The sequence below is a fragment of the Pelophylax lessonae genome, assembly GCF_965119305.1.
Source record: "Pelophylax lessonae genome assembly, chromosome: 1".
Lineage (NCBI taxonomy): Eukaryota > Metazoa > Chordata > Amphibia > Anura > Ranidae > Pelophylax > Pelophylax lessonae.
This window is the reverse complement of record NC_138768.1, coordinates 332,947,875-332,966,731: the sequence shown is the minus strand read 5'-3', so window position 1 is coordinate 332,966,731 and position 18,857 is coordinate 332,947,875. Positions and strand designations below refer to the sequence as shown.

The following is an 18,857-nucleotide window of genomic DNA, read 5'->3' as shown; positions in this document are numbered from 1 at the left end:
TGGTTTGTCTGGTGTCTGTGGTTATGTTATACTTTTCTCACTATTAGGCTTTCCATTTTTTTATACTGTACATGAGATTTAATGATAGCAGCACACTACGTTCATAGATGAGAATGTAGAGTTGGCAGTTCATACAGTATTCTGAGTGTCAAAGGACACTGTGCTGACTGTGTGATAGAAGTGTAAGTAGAGGATAAGGAGGCTTGTAGAGGAAGGGTGTGACCAGTTTTTGGCAAAACGTCCTCCTTAATTTCATTTCTTTTTTTGGTTTCTGTATTGGGCGGATAAGAGGGATTGCTGGCACAGGCTGGAGTCTGGGTGTTCCGAATCAGGAGGTATAAAGTTCAGAATAACAGGGAGGAGAGGGGTCTGCTTGCAAATATTCAAGACTGCACAGGATAAGACTGCTATAACACGTAATTGTTGCTGCCATACAATATTTCTAGCACTGCTTTTAAGAGTGCTTGTAACAGGAAGCTAGTTAGAGGGTGTAACTTCTGATAAAGCTAAAGTTTTTTGTTTTTTCTCGTTTTAGATAACTGTTTTCATCCACTGTATTGTGTAGGCAGAATCAAGTCAGCTTGATACTACTTAGCACTGAACTTCTCTGGTTTGGAACTAAACTGCTCTTTTTCAATTACTACTGTTAGAGCTCTACAAGCTCTCTCAAGATTTATGGGGCAACGTAATCACAAGACAGCTATTACTGGTTTAGCTGGCTATTCAAAAAACAGCTAACACATATTAATCATGATATGACAAGTTGAGGTTCTGTACACCTGAACTAAATAACCAGCACAAGATCCAGAGGATGCTTGGCACACTGGATTAGGTAAAACAGAGATGATATGAGAAGTTGAATGCAGAGTAAAATCCCAAAGAGCGTTACAGAGCCCCTTAAGCTCAAGACCTCAGATGTCCCTCTGACATCTTTAAGAAAGCAGTGGTCCTAAGCAAGAATTCTGCTTTTATGTTAAAAACAAATCTGCCACTCTCTTTATTTCTCATCCATGTGTGTTTTTTTTTCTCTGCAGGTTTTTAAAATATGACTCGTGTTCCGGAAAGAAAGAAGTCCTGGTGGCTTAATTGCTGTTCGTGTTGCGCTAGTACTAGAGGAGAAGATGTAGAGGAATACAGGAGACCCCCGGGAGATAGACCACCTGGAGGAGACAGAAATGCTGGGGGAGATAGATATCCTGGAGGAGACATCGGAGATGCTGGGGGAGACATTGATTCAGGAGGATCCCGAGATGGACCTGGAGGCAGGCCAGGCAGAGATGGAGACAGACCAGGAACAAGCCTAGATGACCTGCCGGCAGTTACTCCAGGTGAGGACTTTTTACAACTCTCTCAGCTTGTCTTTGGCTATAGTTTCTGCAAATGTGCTCTGTCACACAAACTCTACGCAGATATGAAAGGAACCTCCTTAAAGCTGGACCTGTCAATAAGCTAAATGCACCATTGCCACATATACACACATATATATATATATATATATATATATATATATATGTATTTATATAAAGCAATACGTGATCCCCACACACGTTAGTCTTGGATGCACACTATAGGGGATAGGGGATACCCAACAAGTAAATATAAAGCTCAAGGCACTTACAGTTATTTGAAAGAGCATCAAAAAATCCAAGCCTTCATTCACCTACATTTCAGTGGGTCACAGTCCAACTTTTACAAGGCAAAGTGGGCTGTGACCCACTGAAAGGTTGGTGACAAATGGATTGGATTATGTATACCTTGTCAAATACCTGTGAGTGCCCTAAGCTTCATGTTTGCACATGTAAACATGGTCCTGAAAGTTACACAACTCTGCCATTTAGCAAAATTAGGAATCTCTTAATAAATGCAAGGTTCACACAACTTGTGAATCTAGAGTGAAAGTTGTGTGAAAATATTCATTAAACAGGTGTCGTAAGCAGCCTATATATGAGTAATTTTTTTCGTTCAACCCTTAGCTTGAACGAGAAAACTAACTTGATTCCTCCATTCACGCACTTGTTGTGGATGAGTGAACCTTCCCGTTGAGCTATTGTATTCTAACAGCAGCAAGACTTCCCCACCATAAGCATACTCTGATTAGTGCTGCCGGCTCGGATCAAGAGACAAAAAAACAATAGGGTGGTTGTAAAAGTGATCGGTAGATTGACTTCTGTACAACCTCTCTGCCCATAAAAAGATCAAAATGTGTCTGGTCCCTGCTGAACCAATTGAATTTTGATTCATGTATGGTGATGCTTCTTCATTTTCCTTTAAAGTTTGGAATAAGTCCCGTAGCAGGACCCCTAGACTAGCTGGGCAGTACTGCAAATCCTCCAGATGTAAGACCAGTTATGTTTTCCAAATGTGTCTTTACATCTTTGCCTGGAGTTCAGCTTTAAAAAATAGTAAATAAACCTTTTTGGTCGATTAAATTTACCATTGATATACCATATACAGTAGCTGTTGGATAGGAAACAAAATCAAAACCTGTTAATCCTGCCAGAAAATGTTGTGGGTTGATAACTTTATTTGCACTTTGCCTGTGATATCACTTATGTTGTTTTCAGCTCTATCTGTGAACTAAAGAACACTTCTCCCCTATGTTATGAAGAAGAGTAGGGGGGTAGATGTTCTGTAGTCTTGCCCTAGAATTTACAGTACAGTGAGTCAGCATTGTGCCCCTAGGACAGGAGGTGTATAACTGGCAGGATCACCAGATAAAAATAAGGGCAAATTAAAACTAATACAGCCCCACATCTAAGGACTGGTAAGCTGAAAAATAAAACAATTTTGTTCTTGTGTCTAGATACATTTTCACCTTATGCACTATCTTAATAACACTTCGTTTCACCAAACCAATCTAAAGACCTGTCATTTTTTTTTTTTCCAGGAGGACCTCTGAAGATTCAGAAAGTGGATCTTCTCCAGTCTCGGACTGGTGAAAATCGCCGATCTCATCACACTGATGAATATGAATGCGATGATCTAATTGTAAGAAGGGGACAGCCCTTCCAGATCTGTGTTACTTTCCAAAAAGAATTTGGCAGAAACGATCAAATCTGCATTTTGCTACAACAAGGTTAGTGAGAAGAATGGGATGGGATGACATACCATCATTATGAGTCAAATAGAGAATTGGATATTCAGCTAGGTTGTGGCTATTGAGTATCTTTGATATTCTTATCTGGTTTTTTTTAAACTCCTTATTTAGGACTATGGTAACAGTAAAAGCAAACGATTTCATATAACAGTGTCTCCGGTGCAGCTTAGAATAAATTAAAACATACCGTTAGTCAATTTACAACAATATAGAACTTGACATAGTATTGATACACTGTCATTTTGACTAGGACACATTGTTTGATCCATGGAAAATCCCTACAAATAGCAGACATAGGACATTTGGCACCAGTGCTGTCCATTTATCTAAAAAATGAAAAGGGGTAAGAGTGTGGGTGGGCAGATACAGTCTATTTTCTCAACTGCAGGTGGCCCTCAACCGCAGTTGCATTGCAGAGTGAGAGGAAGTCAGGAGGAACCTAGTTCTGGTTTTCTGGGTCACAAATTGGCAGCTATTCGGTTGGATGATAGCACCTCATGTAACCCTGGAAGCCATCTTGGGTCGGGCAAAGTCTACTTATGAACCGGGCTCCTGGTCTTGGAGTGAATTTTATGTGTGACTAGAGTAGGGACAGGTCACCCATATGTCAAGGATATTTTTTAGCATCAGGGGGAGGTTCCAGACAAGTAGGGAAAGTGCATGGTCATGGAAACCTTCTTGGAAGCCTTCTACTTGGGTACTGACTGGCCAGGCAACATTCTGCCCCTTGAGACAGCCTGAGACTTTCTGCTTCTACTCATCGCTGTCACATTGTGTGAGTGTCCTTGTCAGGTTGCCTCCCCGCCAGTTTGTATATAGCCAATCTTAAATTACAAAATATTTCTGTTCTTTGCACCTAGTGTTTTCTGCTGCTGCCCCACGCTGCACCTCTCCACATGTGGAGGCCAGGAAAAGCAGCCACTGTCCTTAGAAAAATGGTGGCTCCTATCCCGATACTATGATAAGCACAGCTATGTGAGCGTTGTATTGTAGATCACTACATGCAATAAAGGGAATGACAGAAGATTTTCTGAATACCTGAAGACAACATTTTTGTGTCTGACTCCACTCTGGTAATTTTAAAGCAACTTAAAGTTGAACTGAAGGTAGTCTGCAGCATGTAAACTGAGCTGTGTATGCGCAGATCAGCTTACATGGCAGCCACAGTCCCTGTGTGCTGGAATGACTGACTCCTGCACACATGCAGGAGTTACGCCATCTTGCGCCGGCCAATGAAGACCAGCACCTGGGGAGAAAATGGGAACCTTTGCAGATTTCAGGCCATTACTGAGGAGGTTAGTAAAGTGCCTTTAGTTCTGGTTTAACTGTCGTTTGCTTAAGTTAGATTAACTGACCTGTCCCTAGCAGGAAGAATATGCTAAAGATGATGGGTATTGTTGACCGTTGATTTAAGATGGTTATTTTCAAAATCTGATTTCAGGTGCAATTCTTTTCTTAATCATGTTGCTTATGTCTTCTGACAGTAAATTTTTCGAGTGTTCTGTTTTGTAACATTCACCTTTACTCTTGCAGGAAATGGCCAGGCAATCACCCTGCCCCTGGTAAAAGAGTTTGATGAGGGAAGCTGGGCATGTCAACTGGCAGAAGCAAGTGGACAGAATGTCATTTTTTGGGTGAACACTTCAGCTCAGGCTCCTGTGGGAAAATACCAGCTCAGTGTTAAAAGTAGCGGAGGAATATGCAGTGACCCTAAACAAAAAGTCTACCTCCTGTTTAATCCCTGGTGTCGCAGTGAGTATGCCTAACTTTCCTTATGTACCAATTATCCATTAATTGGCTTGTATCTTCTGCTGATATTTTATCTTTAAGGTAAAAGCAAATTTTCAGAAATCCTGTCTGCAATGATCGATGTTCTTTTTTTTCTAGTGGACTCTGTATTTTTGGATAATGAAGCATGGAGACAGGAATATGTTCTTAATGAGATTGGAAGAATTTACTATGGTACTGAGCATCAAATTGGTGAACGTTCATGGAACTATGGACAGGTATGATTGTGGACATTCTTCCTTGTAAACCTTTAAAGGTCCATGCACCCTATACTAATATTCCTGTTATGACTGAAGGCTTGAGGAGCCTGAAGGTCATAAACACTAGAACAACTGGATCTTTCTAACTCATTTCATTTAATAGAACTTTCCATCTCCTGTTGGAGAAATTGAGTCTTCCTCCACCTTCTGCATTTTACATGGTGTAAAGAAATATGTAAAACACAACAGAAGAAGGGAGGTCCTATCGAAAATAGTTTCTGTATCTGCTACTTGTTTAATAAAAACTACCTATCTGTATGTTTCAAAATATCCTGTTTCAAAATATCCTCTATCACCAAAAAAGTTACAGCTTTATCTTTGAAAAGACTTGATTGGTTTTGATTATCGCTGGAAATAAAATAGCCATGTCAAAATCATAAAAATTGTTAACAGTATTTCTCTTAAATTATGCCTATTTAGGTTAGTTCATGCAAAGAATCATGTAATGCTAATCATTTTTTTTTTTTTTTCAACCTATAGTTTGATAAGGGGGTTCTGGATGCTGTAATGTTTGTACTGGACCGTAGTGGTGTTGCACCTGGATCAAGAGGAGATCCTATAACTGTTTCCAGGGTTATTTCTGCCATGGTGAGTCCTACTCGTCTAGTAATCTAAATATGGAAAAATAAAAGCATTTATGTCGATGATTCCCCAAGATTTTTCAATGTCTGCTTATTAGTTAACACCAAATAGCCTGTTTTAAGAGTTCTTATTTGTAAGTGCAGTACCCCCCAGTAACTAAATAGAATCTATTTTGTGGTGGTGACTTGAGTTATTTCTGCTTCGGTACTCTGGATCATGGCATCTAATAATTAGTATGCACTAAAAAAGTCCTATTTACAGTTTAGTGTAACATAAAGTTTAGTTTGTTAGTTTACTTCAAACCAAGTTATGGTCGTAAACTGCAGAGGGCAAATTACAGCTGATGTCTGTATGACAAACTGTGCACTCAGCGCCTGGCTCATATTTTTTAACCCTGCTTTCTTCGGCTTTGTATATAAGCATAATGACTGACATACGACAATATGTCTTCTGCATCTGCTGAATGTGTATTATTATTATTATTACTATTATTTTATTGTTATTATTATTATTCAAGTTTGCTCTACCTACAGTTATAGCTAAACAAAATTCAAATATACAAATAATTGTGTTTAGCTGTACACTAGTCTCTGATTGGCTTATTCATATCCCCAAATTTTCTCAGCTGAATGACTGTTTTTAATGGTGTAAGTAGTGATCTAATCTATGACTATAATGACCAAACATTACTTGGCAAACTTGTCACTGTGTGTTAGAACAAAAAATCAATAGCTAGCACATTACTCACATGATGCAAATTAAGGTAGTCAGAATGATGACAATTTTTTAATACATTGCCTAAATTGTATTCTGTGTATTATTTGCTCTTTTTCATGGAGTGGAATAACAGAAACCTTTCTGGTCCTTCTTCTCTTATTAGGTAAATTCTATGGATGATAATGGAGTTGTTGCTGGAAGTTGGTCTGGTGAATATGCTGATGGTGTTAACCCAGTGTCTTGGGTTGGCAGTGTGGACATTCTGCTCCGTTATCACCAGACTGGTGGCTCAGTGAAGTATGGACAGTGCTGGGTATTTGCAGCTGTCACCACCACAGGTAATTTAGTATGAGGAGATTCTCAAGATGTAATATTATGCACATTATAAATATGGCCTGTTAGAAGCCTAATGCCCCGTACACACGCATCGATTATTGGCTGGGAATTTTCGGCTTGTTAGTATGATGCTTCCGACAACCGACTCCGACTTTTCGGCCGAAAAAAATCTGGTGTGCAGACTATAAATTTTTTGTTGGCCAACAACACAACGGCCGATTTTCCGTCAGTCAGTACAGATTTCGGCAGACAAAAATCTGATAAGCAAGTCTGGGCATGCTCAGAGAAGAAAAACACAAAGAAAGTAAACCAACACATGACATCACTTCTGAAGTAGAATTTTGTTGGCCGAGAAAAATCGTGTGCAGTCTAGGCACATTCCAACCAACAAAACACAACTCAGGACAAAACTCAGACGATCGGTCGGCCAATAATCGTTGCGTGTGTACGAGGCATTAGTTAGAGCAGATACTATAACACCCATCTAAAGAATAGGATGTATTTTTTCTCAAGAGTGCAAGTGGTGTAGGAATAAGCCTTTTAGAGTTTGTGATTGAAATTGGGCTGCTGCTATAGGGCATATGGGGGCTACCCTATTTAAAAACCCACTCCTTCACCAGCACCTAAAACAAGTGTCCAACTAAAATACTTTTTACGGGGGAGAAGGGCAAGATGGGGGTGGTGGGGGGTTATAGAAATAGAGAGGATTGGGTATGTGTGAGAGAGGGATTAGATTCAAGAAGTCTTGAGGTGACCATGTTGGCTGTAGGAGGCATATAGTGGTTGGGGTTGTTGAGTCTGGAGTAGTGCAGGAACTCTGTACCAGGGTTGATGTCAATCTACTGAAGTTGCATTTCATATAAATGGAAAAGGTCTACCTTTATTAATTGTATCACCTAAATTATTCTAGTGCTACGCTGCCTTGGAATCCCTGGACGTACCGTCACCAATTTTGCCTCTGCTCATGACACTGATGGCAATTTAATATTTGATGTGTATTTTGATGAAAATATGAAGCCAATAGAAGAAAAAAACAGTGATTCAGTCTGGTGAGTGATGGAAAAACATTTATACATTTTGTCATGCATCTAATGCTAATGGTAAAATATAAGTAAATAACCATCTGTTGATTCATGCATACTTTCATAGGAATTATCATTGCTGGAATGACTGTTGGATGAGACGTCCAGACTTGCCTGGTGGATATGATGGATGGCAGGCTATTGATGCCACACCTCAAGAAACTAGCAATGGTAATGTACAACAATATTGTATACACATATTTTGCTTTTGCCTCCTTTTTTTCCTCAACAGATTTCGTTAATCTCAGAATATTATTGAAATATTGTCAGTTTCTTGATTGCAATTCTATATTTTTATAACCACTTTATATGTTTTCTTTATTCAGGTATATACTGCTGTGGCCCATGTCCTCTTTTGGCCATAAAGAATGGCTTAGTGAATATTAAATATGATTGCGGATTTATCTTTGCTGAGGTAATTTGAATTATGTATGATACATTCACAATGATTATACTATACTGTATATGCTTTCTCTTATATGTTGGTATTCAGTATATCATTGATCATGAGGCAGCCTCTTTTATTCATTAACATAAATGGTAAGTGAACTAAAGTTTTTGCTGTATTTTACACAGGTAAACAGTGACAAGGTGTTCTATCAGCGGCAGCCAAATGGCAAGTTTAAGCAAGTCCATGTGGAAGAACGAGCAGTGGGACACTTCATCAGCACCAAAGCTGTAGGATCCAATGCAAGGGAGGACATCACTTACCTGTACAAGCATCCTGAAGGTAACACAGTCACCTAAATAATATTTTCATTTCCAAAATGGGTAAAAATAGTACAGATTGAACAGTATATATTTATGAGAAGAGAACTATCCTTCTTATGAGGGGGAGATGCATCCAGATTGTTCAGGTGGACAGGAATGGTGATTATTATAGAAATGTTTAATGTAAGTAAAGGTCATTTAGAATTTGCTGGTAGCCTAAATTTAGGGTAGCACAATTCAGAACATTGAAATTCATGCTATGTACAGCCACTCTTTGTGGTTCTGTTGCTCAGGGACAGTACAGTCAAACGATTACACAGAAATCTCCTCTATATGTCAATTACTAAACGCTATGGTGACAACAATACATTTTTATGTCATTATAACCTACCAAAAAAGGTCCTAGAGTTATTTTGTGGCCACAATAGACACTAGAGATTAAAAACTAGATGTGCACCTTAATCACATTACTTTTATTGCAATATTTTACACCATATTAAAATACGTTTTTGTTTTGAATTCAATTCTTTCTGGGCTTATTTTGTACTTTACTGACTCTACTTTTTTTTATCATCAGGCTCTGCTGCAGAACGTGAGGCAGTGCGCACAGCTGCCAAATATGGCAACAAGCCCCTAGCAGAAGTTAGTACAGATGAGTCATGTGACGTATCACTTACCATTGAGTCACAGGATGGTTTCAATATGGGCAGTGACCTTAATGTCCGCATCTTGCTGAAAAATGGCAGCAGTAGTCGTCGCTCAGTGTCCTTATCCATGGCTATTGCTGTTATGTACTATAACGGTGTCTGCAAAGAGTCATTCAAGAATGAGACCTGCGATGCAACTCTGAGCCCTGGAGAAAGTAAGTTACATTATGCCATTTTATATTTTTATCAAAAATTGCCATTAAAAATACTGAAGTGGTTATAGACATGAAACAGAACAGTAAAGACAAAATGGGAAAGATAATGCTAGAAGGAGCAGACACAGAAGGTCATGTGGTGAATATGGATATGTTCTAGGGTTTTACAGCTTTACATCACTGTTAACAAAAATTGCAATGGGATAATAGGCCGCATCTATCTTACAACTCTACCAAAACGTATACTATAATAAAAACTCTGACCCAAAATATTGGATTAAATTTGGCCGCGGCCGTTTAAGCATAAATAAATAATAAAACTAAAATAATTATCAACAAATCCTCAGACAGCCTAGCCATAAAAAGCTCAGCCTGCATCAATAAATATAAAAATTCTCTTTATTATTAAAAACAACTCCCAAATACTTAAAAAAACACTGGTCCCCCTTTGCATAGCTACAAAGGTGACTTACCACATAACAAACAGCCGCGACATAAGGGGAGGGGGGGTAGGGAGACAAACACTAGGAGTTCTCTGAGGTGAATGAGCCCCTGAGAGACCGTACTGCCCTTTTATAGCCTCCTAATACCTTCTAGAATTTTCTTTAGTACTAGCCTATCACTTGTCAGGATACGCCAAATCCCACCTCCTGGAACTATCTCCAGGCAGGATCCCGCTCTTTTCCCTGAGGCAAATTTCTGTCAGACTATCCCGCCTAAATTCTGACTAAACCTCAAAATCTGTTGCCATGCCATTTCTCCCATGAGGAAAAGGGGGCATATAAAAATGCCCCTTTTCCTTTCATTAGTCATATGAGGCTTGGATCACACTGATGTGAATGTGGGTTTCCCCTGCATTTACTTCGTATGACAGGAGACTGTGATCAGCTCTCAATGGAGCCAGTTCACAAATCAGTTCACGGAAAGCATTGCACGAGGGTTCTGTGCGTCTTTGGCTCCGTTTCAGGTCTGAATTCAGGCATAAATTTGGGCCTGATTCATCCCTGAAATGGAGAACAGGGACGCACTGGACCCCTGCTGTGTGCATCCACACACAGTGTGAACCCAGCCTCATGCTAAATAGGTGATGTTACCTAGGCAAACAATGATTTTTTAATCCCCCTATCAAGTTTCACGTTAAAAAGTCATTTCCGTCAATTTGAAAATTCATTTTCACTTTGGAGCACCAAATATTGAATGTTGTATTGGCAAACCTGGGGGCTACACAGGTATACTGCTAAGGTGTAAGGTTTACAAAACCAAAAATGAAAATGACAGCTGTGGATGCCCGAGATCACATTATCTTAATGTCTTGAGTCCCTAAAAAGTCATTGTGTTAACTCTCTATCAAAATCTAGATATCATTTTTCCTCCCCTTCTTCTCTTCCCTAACCCTGAATTACTGCTGCATTTGAACCGAGTCTCTAATCTACTCTCTCTCTACTACTTTCAAAGCCCTATTGCTTCACCCTCTCTAATACAGTATATCATCTATTTTTCTTACTGGGTTCTGCTGTTGTGCAGCCGCAATGGTTTTGTAAACTTCTGGAATTAAAGGCCTGGTAGGAACAATAATAAATGCTACCAACAGAACTAACTTACCTCTATTTTTTACAAATTTATAAATGTGGCTTTGTATAAACATTTGGAATCCACTGTTGATGAGAATACTATGACAAATGCAGTTGACTCCTTTCTTTAATAATTTTTTAGAAAATAAAAAAGCTACATGTTAGTTTTGACCTTTTAAACTGTGTTTAAAGTCAGGTAATAATTTACTCATAAAGCAGTTATGAGAACTAGTGCTGTAAATGCAGTTAGTTATAAGGTGCCTTAATGAGTATTGTGCATATAGGGATAGGAATGTATGGGTGTATACTATGTACTTTTATCACCTTACATCGGCTGGTTTGATGTGTGTGACTCTTAATGAATCCACTTCATGTATGGAATTCACCAATAGGCCACAGTTTTAAGTAGTCACATGTAGACTAATGAAATACCAAAAAGTAAATTCATGTCTGTCTTTACATTCCAATGAATTCATGCCGATCACTGCATCATCAACAACATGTATTATACTATTAATGTGTCTGCCATTGTTATACCATGAGATCAGAATATTTTGTACATAATATTCAAGTATACCTTTCATTATTTTTGTTTTCTGTATGGTAAAAAGTTTTTCCAAATTCTAAAGCAAACCAGCAGTCAGCCACATGACTAATTGGTCTAAACCAGGCATGTCCAACTGCGGCCCGGGGGCCGCATGCGGCCCAGAACCACAGGCAATGCGGCCCACTGCCCCCTGACAATTTTTTATTTTTTTTGCTGGGCAGGAAGGAAGTCGAGTCGGGGGCACAGCCACAGCGGCTTCCAACTAACTGTAGGCAGAGGCTGCCTCGGAGGGGATCATCCACTAGTTGTGTTAAATTAGTGCTGGTGGGGCGGCGCAGCAGCGCGGGAAGGGCGCGGCGGCGTTTTATTACTTATATACCTTAACTATAGTATATATTTTATATGCGGCCCGAGAAAATTTCTCTACACTCAATGTGGCTCAAAGAAGCCAAAAGGTTGGACACCCATGGTCTAAACCATAGGTGTCCAACCTGTGGCCCTCCAGCTGTTGCGGAACTACAAGTCCCATCATGCCTCTGCCTTTGGGAGTCATGCTTGCAACTGTCAACTTTGCAATGCCTCATGGGACTTTCCTTCTAATGCCTCATGGGTCCTGTAGTTCCGCAACAGCTGGAGGGCCGCAGGTTGGACACCCATGGTCTAAACTCAGCTGAAAGAATTTTGAAACCTAATGTTAAGATAGTAGAGAGGGACTGGAGCAATAGCACCATTGTATGTTTATCTTTGTTTTTCATTGTAAATAATTAATTTTATACAAAAAACATCTATTTTTTTTCCATATATAACATATTTATGTCATTCTCCTTTATTTCCTTTGCACAGCAAAAGCAGTTGGAATGATGTTACGTTACAGTGAATATCGTACGCAGCTGGTGGATCAATCAGCCTTGATGTTAACAGTGTCTGGAATTGTGAAAGAAAATGGACAAAAATTAGCTAAACAACACACCTTTAGGATAAGAACCCCAGATCTCGTGATTAAGGTATTCTAATTTTCTGAATTACTATGGACTGGGTTTGTGCTGAACCACTTCAATACCGGGCACTTTCACCCCCTTCCTGCCTAGGCCCTGGGTTTGTGCTGAACCACTTCAATACCGGGCACTTTCACCCCCTTCCTGCCTAGGCCCTGGGTTTGTGCTGAACCACTTCAATACCGGGCACTCTCACCCCCTTCCTGCCTAGGCCAATTTTTAGCTTTCAGTGCTGTTGCACTTTGAATGAAAATTGCGCGGCCATGCAATGCTGTACCCAAACTACATTTTTATAGTTTTTTTAGACAGATAAAGCTTTCTTTTGGTGGTTGGCAAATCACCATTGGCTTTTTTATTTTTTTGCTAAACAACCGAAAAAACACAGAACATTTTGAAAAAAAAAAAAGTGTTTCTTTGTTTCCGCATAAAATGTTGTTAATAAGTAATTTTTCTCCTTCACTGATGTGTGCTGATGAGGCTGCACTGATGGGCACTGATAGGCTGCATTGATGAGGTGGCACTGATGGGCACTAATATGCAGCACTAATGGGTGGTATTGAAATGCAGCACCGATGGGCACTGATAGGCGGCACTTATGGGCACTGATGGGCAGTATTTATGGCCACTGATGAATACTGATAGGCAGCACTGATGTGCGCTGATAGGCGGCAATGATAGGCACTGATAGGAGGCACTGATGAGAAGGCACTAATGGGCACTGACAGACCTCACTGATGGGCACTGACAGGCAGCACTGATGGGCACTAATTGGCATCACTGGTCGGCATCACTGGTGTGCACTTGCAGGCATTGCTGATGGGGCTGCACTGATAATCATTGCACTGATTATCAGTTCAGATCTCCCTGTGAGGAAAGCCACGCATCGGCTCTCCTCACGCGCCGAGTGAGCAGAGAAAAGCTGATAACCGGCACTTCCTATTTACACTGTGATCAGCTGTGATAGGACACAGCTGATCAAATGGTGGAGAGCCTATGTCATAGGCTCTTCACAGAGATTGGAGATGCAGTGTGGCTAAGGGACACACCGCACCACCAATCGCAATGCACCACCAATCACACAAGTGGCTTTTTCTGAGGGATGTCCAGTCAGAACAATTAAACCCCCGCACGGCCGTCATTCTGGTATAGGACAGGCGGGAAAAGGTTAAGCACAGTTTTTGCTTGTAAACTTCATAGACTTGGTATTGTAATAATATAAATCCCCGCCATATACAACTAGCAGTAGTCACTCACATTCAGGTGGACTTGTAAATGCTGATGTTATTTAGCTCCACATCTTCAGCTGAAGAAGCTGTTTGGATAAGCTGCAAAACATTTTCAACACTACAGGAAAAAATCAGATAAATGTGACTTACTAATTCTACCTGTACCCAACCTGGATAAATGAGAATGTTTACAGACACAGAATATATAGAATTTATTACATATTCATTTTTTTTATTTATACCTATGTTTTTGCTTCGTGAAAATGACTGCAAATGTGACAAACAAAAATCCCACAGTTCACAAACATACTAGCCAGCAAAGGTGTCCTTATTAACCACTTCTGGACCGCGAGGTTTTACCCCCTTAAAGACCAGGCCATTTTTTGTGATTCGGCACTGCGTTATTTTACCGGACAATTGCGCGGTCATGCGACGCTGTACCCAAATAAATTTGATGTCCTTTATTTTCCACAAATAGTGCATTCTTTTGGTGGTATTTTATCACCTGTGCGATTTTTATTTTTGTGCGCTATAAACAAAAAAAGAGCGACAATTCTGAAAAAAAAAAAACAATATTTTTCATTCTGCTATATAACATTCCCAATAAAAAAAATGTAAAAATCGATTTTTTTCATAATTTTAGGCCAATTTATATTCTGCTACATATTTTTGGTTAAAAAAATCCCAATAAGCTTATTTTGATTGGTTTGCGCAAAAGTTATTGCGTCTACAAACTAGGGGAAAGATTTATGTCATTTTCATTTTTTTATTAATTATTTTTTTACTAGTAATGGCGGCGATCTGCGATTTATAGCAGGACTGCAACATTGCGGCGGACAGATCGGACCCCTAACTGACATTTTTGACACTTTTGGGGGGGACCAGTGACATTACTGCAGTAATCAGTGCTAAAAATATGCACTATTACTGTAATAATGACACTGGCAGGGAAGGAGTTAACCCTGGGGTAATCAAAGGGGTTAGTTGTGAACCTAGGAGAGTGTTTTCTACTGTATGGGGGAGGGACTTGTGGAATCAACACAGAGACCTGTGATCCTAAATAGGAGGATCACAGGCTCTCTGTGTTCATTCTAGAGAGAACACTGGTCTGCTGTGTGTACAACAGCAGACCGTCGTTCTCTCTCAGCGGGGAGCGATCACGGGTGCCCAGCCGAAATCTTGGCCGCCGGTTCTGCGGAACGGCCCGCTTCCTAATGGGGGCGATCGCGCGCCTCGGACGGCGCGTGAGCGCCCCTAGGAGTGCTCTCTGGGGGGGGGGGGGGGGCGGTCGTCAAGTGGTTAAATCTTGTATCTAAAGTTATTGTTGCTTCTGAGGATACACTTTTCAGTGAAGGTGAGGGTTATAGGACCCAACACCTAAATGTGCCAACTGTGATCCAAGTGATTCCAATGGCTATTTGAGTGCAATATATCTATTGTAAATGATTGATTGGGGGCTATAAACTTTTATTCCAGTCTGTCAGTATTTTTTCATGTTTGTTGAGCAGGTGCAGCTCTTTGTACCCACCAAAACACTTTCTCGAAGGGGCTCTGCTCATTGGAAAGGGATAGAGATGGAAATTTTGTTCCTTTCCTGGGAGTGTAGATCCACAACTGCAGTAGTCAACTTTGCAATAAAACTGTAATGAATTAAGTATGGCACTTTCCTGTCAAATATCTGAATTAAAAGTCTAAGGGACAATATAATGTCACAAATGAATAAAGGTGTTCTGCGCTATGGATAAATAATGTGCTAAAAACCAAAATGCTGCTTCTCAGAAAATTGTAAACAATTCCTAAAATCATAAAAGTGCTATTACACAGGGCTGTGTAATAGCACTTTTATAATGTCACAAATGCTTTGATTTCATTGAGAATTTAAGGTGCCCCTGGTACAAAATATTAAGCAATGTATTGTTATGTCTGTATTACAGGTGCATGGTAACCCTGTGGTTGGCCAACAAATTGTGGCAGAAATCATATTCCAGAATCCTCTTCAGACAACATTGCACAATGCCTGCTTCCACGTTGAAGGACCTGGTCTTCAAAGACCAAAGATTGTACAAGTGGGGTAAGTTAACTCTCGATTATTTCCACTTCTTTTGCCCTATTTAAATTATCTTATTTTTAATCGAGCCAATCTATTTTTTTTTTAATCTTCTAGTGTGTTAAATATAAACCTTTCTCTGTATAGAGTATATAGTTAGTACCAATATTACTTTTAAAGGAACAACATACAAGAATTAACAGTTATTGCCCACAATCCACTTTACTGTTTTCTTGCTTGAAAAGCACAACATTTCTGGCCGCTAACACATTTCACAATTTTTTTTCTCTACAGAGATATTGGGCCTTCGAAAACAGTCTCTATCACAGAACACTTTACACCTCGGCGTGCCGGATTACGCCAGCTTGTGGCTAGTTTGGAGAGTAATGAGATGAGTCAAGTACATGGAGTGACTGAAGTCATGGTGCGAGAGAATTAATTTGGTCGCTTCAAAGCAAGCCTGGTTTACTCATTCAGTATTATTGGATGACATGGGAACATAACAAAGACTTTATACTGAAAATACATTTTTAATGATTCCCTCTCTAAGAAATCGGTCTGGAGTCTTCCAGGGCATTCCCAAAAAATGATGCTATATGACAGAGGCTTGCCATCTAACAAACTAACTGGATAACTGGATATAAGCCCAGCCCTGGAGGAACGCAAGCCTTGCAAGTCTGCCTATCTTGGAGGATGATATTTCCATGATTATGACTTGCCACAATTCACATTATCTGCAGCTCTAAACCACTTACAAACAAAGAAGCCATTCCATTGCTTAAAACATTCAAATTTTGGAAAGTTGTCATGTGCTCTACAATCAAGTGATAAATGTATGATCTCTTTTGTCTCTAATGACACCCAGAAACATTCTTTCTGAATGAAACTGATGTACGAAACTTAAGATCACTCGTAGCATAATGAGATGTTATATTATCAGCTATATAGCAGACGTTTCATTATATACATAATATTTAGGGCATGCACACATATGGCATCATTTGTAGTATCTCTTTCTTAACTGTGAACCCTACTAAATTACTTCTAACTATTGTATATATATATATATATGCATAAATTATAAAGAAGAATGTATTGTTAATATTGTAACATGCCAGTGAAGCAACAGAAGGAAATGTGAATAACACATGAAAGCATGCTACATTAATGCTGCACAATTCTCAGTTCACCCTAAAAAAGTCACCATGCTGTCCATGTTCCACTGCATGGGTAACCATTGTGAAGAAGAAAAGTTGACTGCTGGTTTATATACAGACATACTGTATCTTCCATGGACAGATGTTCAGTGGCGTCGGGAGGGGGGGGGGGGGGCTGACCGGGACCCCCGAAAAGCCCCGGGTCTTGTATTGCTTATTTAAAATTATTAGCCCCGAGTCCCAAGGCCTGGGGATGGCCGGGAGCTAGGGGCTAAATACTTCAGCAGTGTAACATCTATCCAGCATCCAGTGATTGGTGGGCAAGCGAGTGGAGCTGTCAAAATGAGGCACTGATGTTGGAGTGGGCGGCACCGATATGTGTGGCTCTGCCCCTTTGTCCGTTTACTTTATAGACAAACAGCCACTGGTCAGGGAGGAAGGTGACAGGGGGTGGGACCGATTGTAACTACTGTATGTGCATCCACAGCAGTGTATAATAAACCTGAATTATACACCACTGTGGGTGCACATACAGTAGTTACAATTGGTCCTGCCCCCTGCCACCTTTCTCCCCAGCCAGCAATGTATACACGCCACTGTTGCCGGCTGGAACAAAGGGGCGGAGACCCACATATCGGCCCTGCCCATCCCTGACATCGCTGCTTCAATTTGGCAGCTCCAATCACTCCCATTGTGGCCGCCCCCGGCCTGCCCATAAATCCCTGGCTGTGTTGGATAGATGTTACACTGCTGCATGTCCTGCTCTGGTGCACTCATTTATGTTTCATCTGAAGCCGCCATTCTTCCCTCGACTCCTGTATGCTGCTAATCAAGATTTTAAGATAAGTGTGCTATGTTTAACTAGATGGTGTCTTCGCAGTTTAACTAATTTTTGAACCTTGCACCCCGTACAACACACTCCTGAACCTTGCACCTCATACAACGCACTCCTAAACCTTGCACCCCGTACAACACACTTCTGAACCTTGCACCCCATATAACGCACTCCTGAACCTTGCACCCCGTACAATGCACTCCTGAATCTTGCACCCCATACAACGCACTCCTAAACCTTTCACCCCGTACAACACACTCCTAAACCTTGCACCCAGTACAATGCACTCCTGAACCTTGCACCCTGTACAACACACTCCTAAACCTTGCACCCGTACAACGCACTCCTGAACCTTGCACCCTGTACAATGCACTCCTGAACCTTGTACCCTGTACAACGCACTTCTAAACCTTGCACCCTGTACAATGCACTCCTGATCCTTGCACCCCGTACAATGTTCTCCTGAACCTTGCACCCTGTACAACGCATTCCTGAATCTTGCACTCTGTATGTAACGCATTCCTGAACCTTGCACTCTGTACGTATCACATTCCTGAACCTTGCACTCTGTATGTATCACATTCCTGAACCTTGCACTCTGTACGTAACGCATTCCTGAACCTTGCACTCTGTACATCTTTGGGGGGCTGTGTAATGAAAAGGGGGTCCAGAGATGTGTGTGGGGCTGTGTAATGCAAAAGGTGTCCAGCGGTGTGGGGGGGGCTGTGTAATGCAAAAGAGGTCCAGAGGTGTGTATGGGGGCGCTGTGTAATGTAAAGGGGTCCAGAGGTGTGGGGGGGAGCTGAGTAATGTAAAGGAATCCAGAGGTGTCGCCCCATCAAAAAAACAGATATGCTTTTGTCATAATGAAGGTGTCCATGAATCTAAATGATCACTGCTTGTCTCCCTGTATAGTCCCTGCTTACTGGATGGGGAAAGCCCACTCTCTGATATCTTCACCATAGCTGTCCTGTGACTGACAGGCACACAAACTGTGATCACAAAAAGCACTGGAATTTTTTGTTCACTTTTTATTTCTTAATT

At 40.6% G+C, this 18,857-nt stretch overlaps 1 protein-coding gene across 1 annotated transcript; it reads left to right on the top strand.

The window, feature by feature from the left end:
- Positions 1 to 1,045: 1,045 nt before the first annotated feature.
- On the top strand, positions 1,046 to 16,352 carry TGM1 (transglutaminase 1; the record flags this gene model as incomplete). The annotated part of the gene is made up of 14 exons (XM_082244856.1): positions 1,046 to 1,328; positions 2,888 to 3,076; positions 4,631 to 4,849; positions 4,985 to 5,103; positions 5,626 to 5,733; positions 6,608 to 6,782; positions 7,691 to 7,829; positions 7,930 to 8,033; positions 8,189 to 8,277; positions 8,439 to 8,592; positions 9,151 to 9,435; positions 12,397 to 12,557; positions 15,709 to 15,845; positions 16,116 to 16,352. 14 exons carry the CDS (start codon positions 1,046 to 1,048, stop codon positions 16,258 to 16,260), a joined length of 2,307 nt encoding a protein of 768 aa, XP_082100982.1. The 3' UTR covers positions 16,261 to 16,352.
- Positions 16,353 to 18,857: the final 2,505 nt, after the last annotated feature.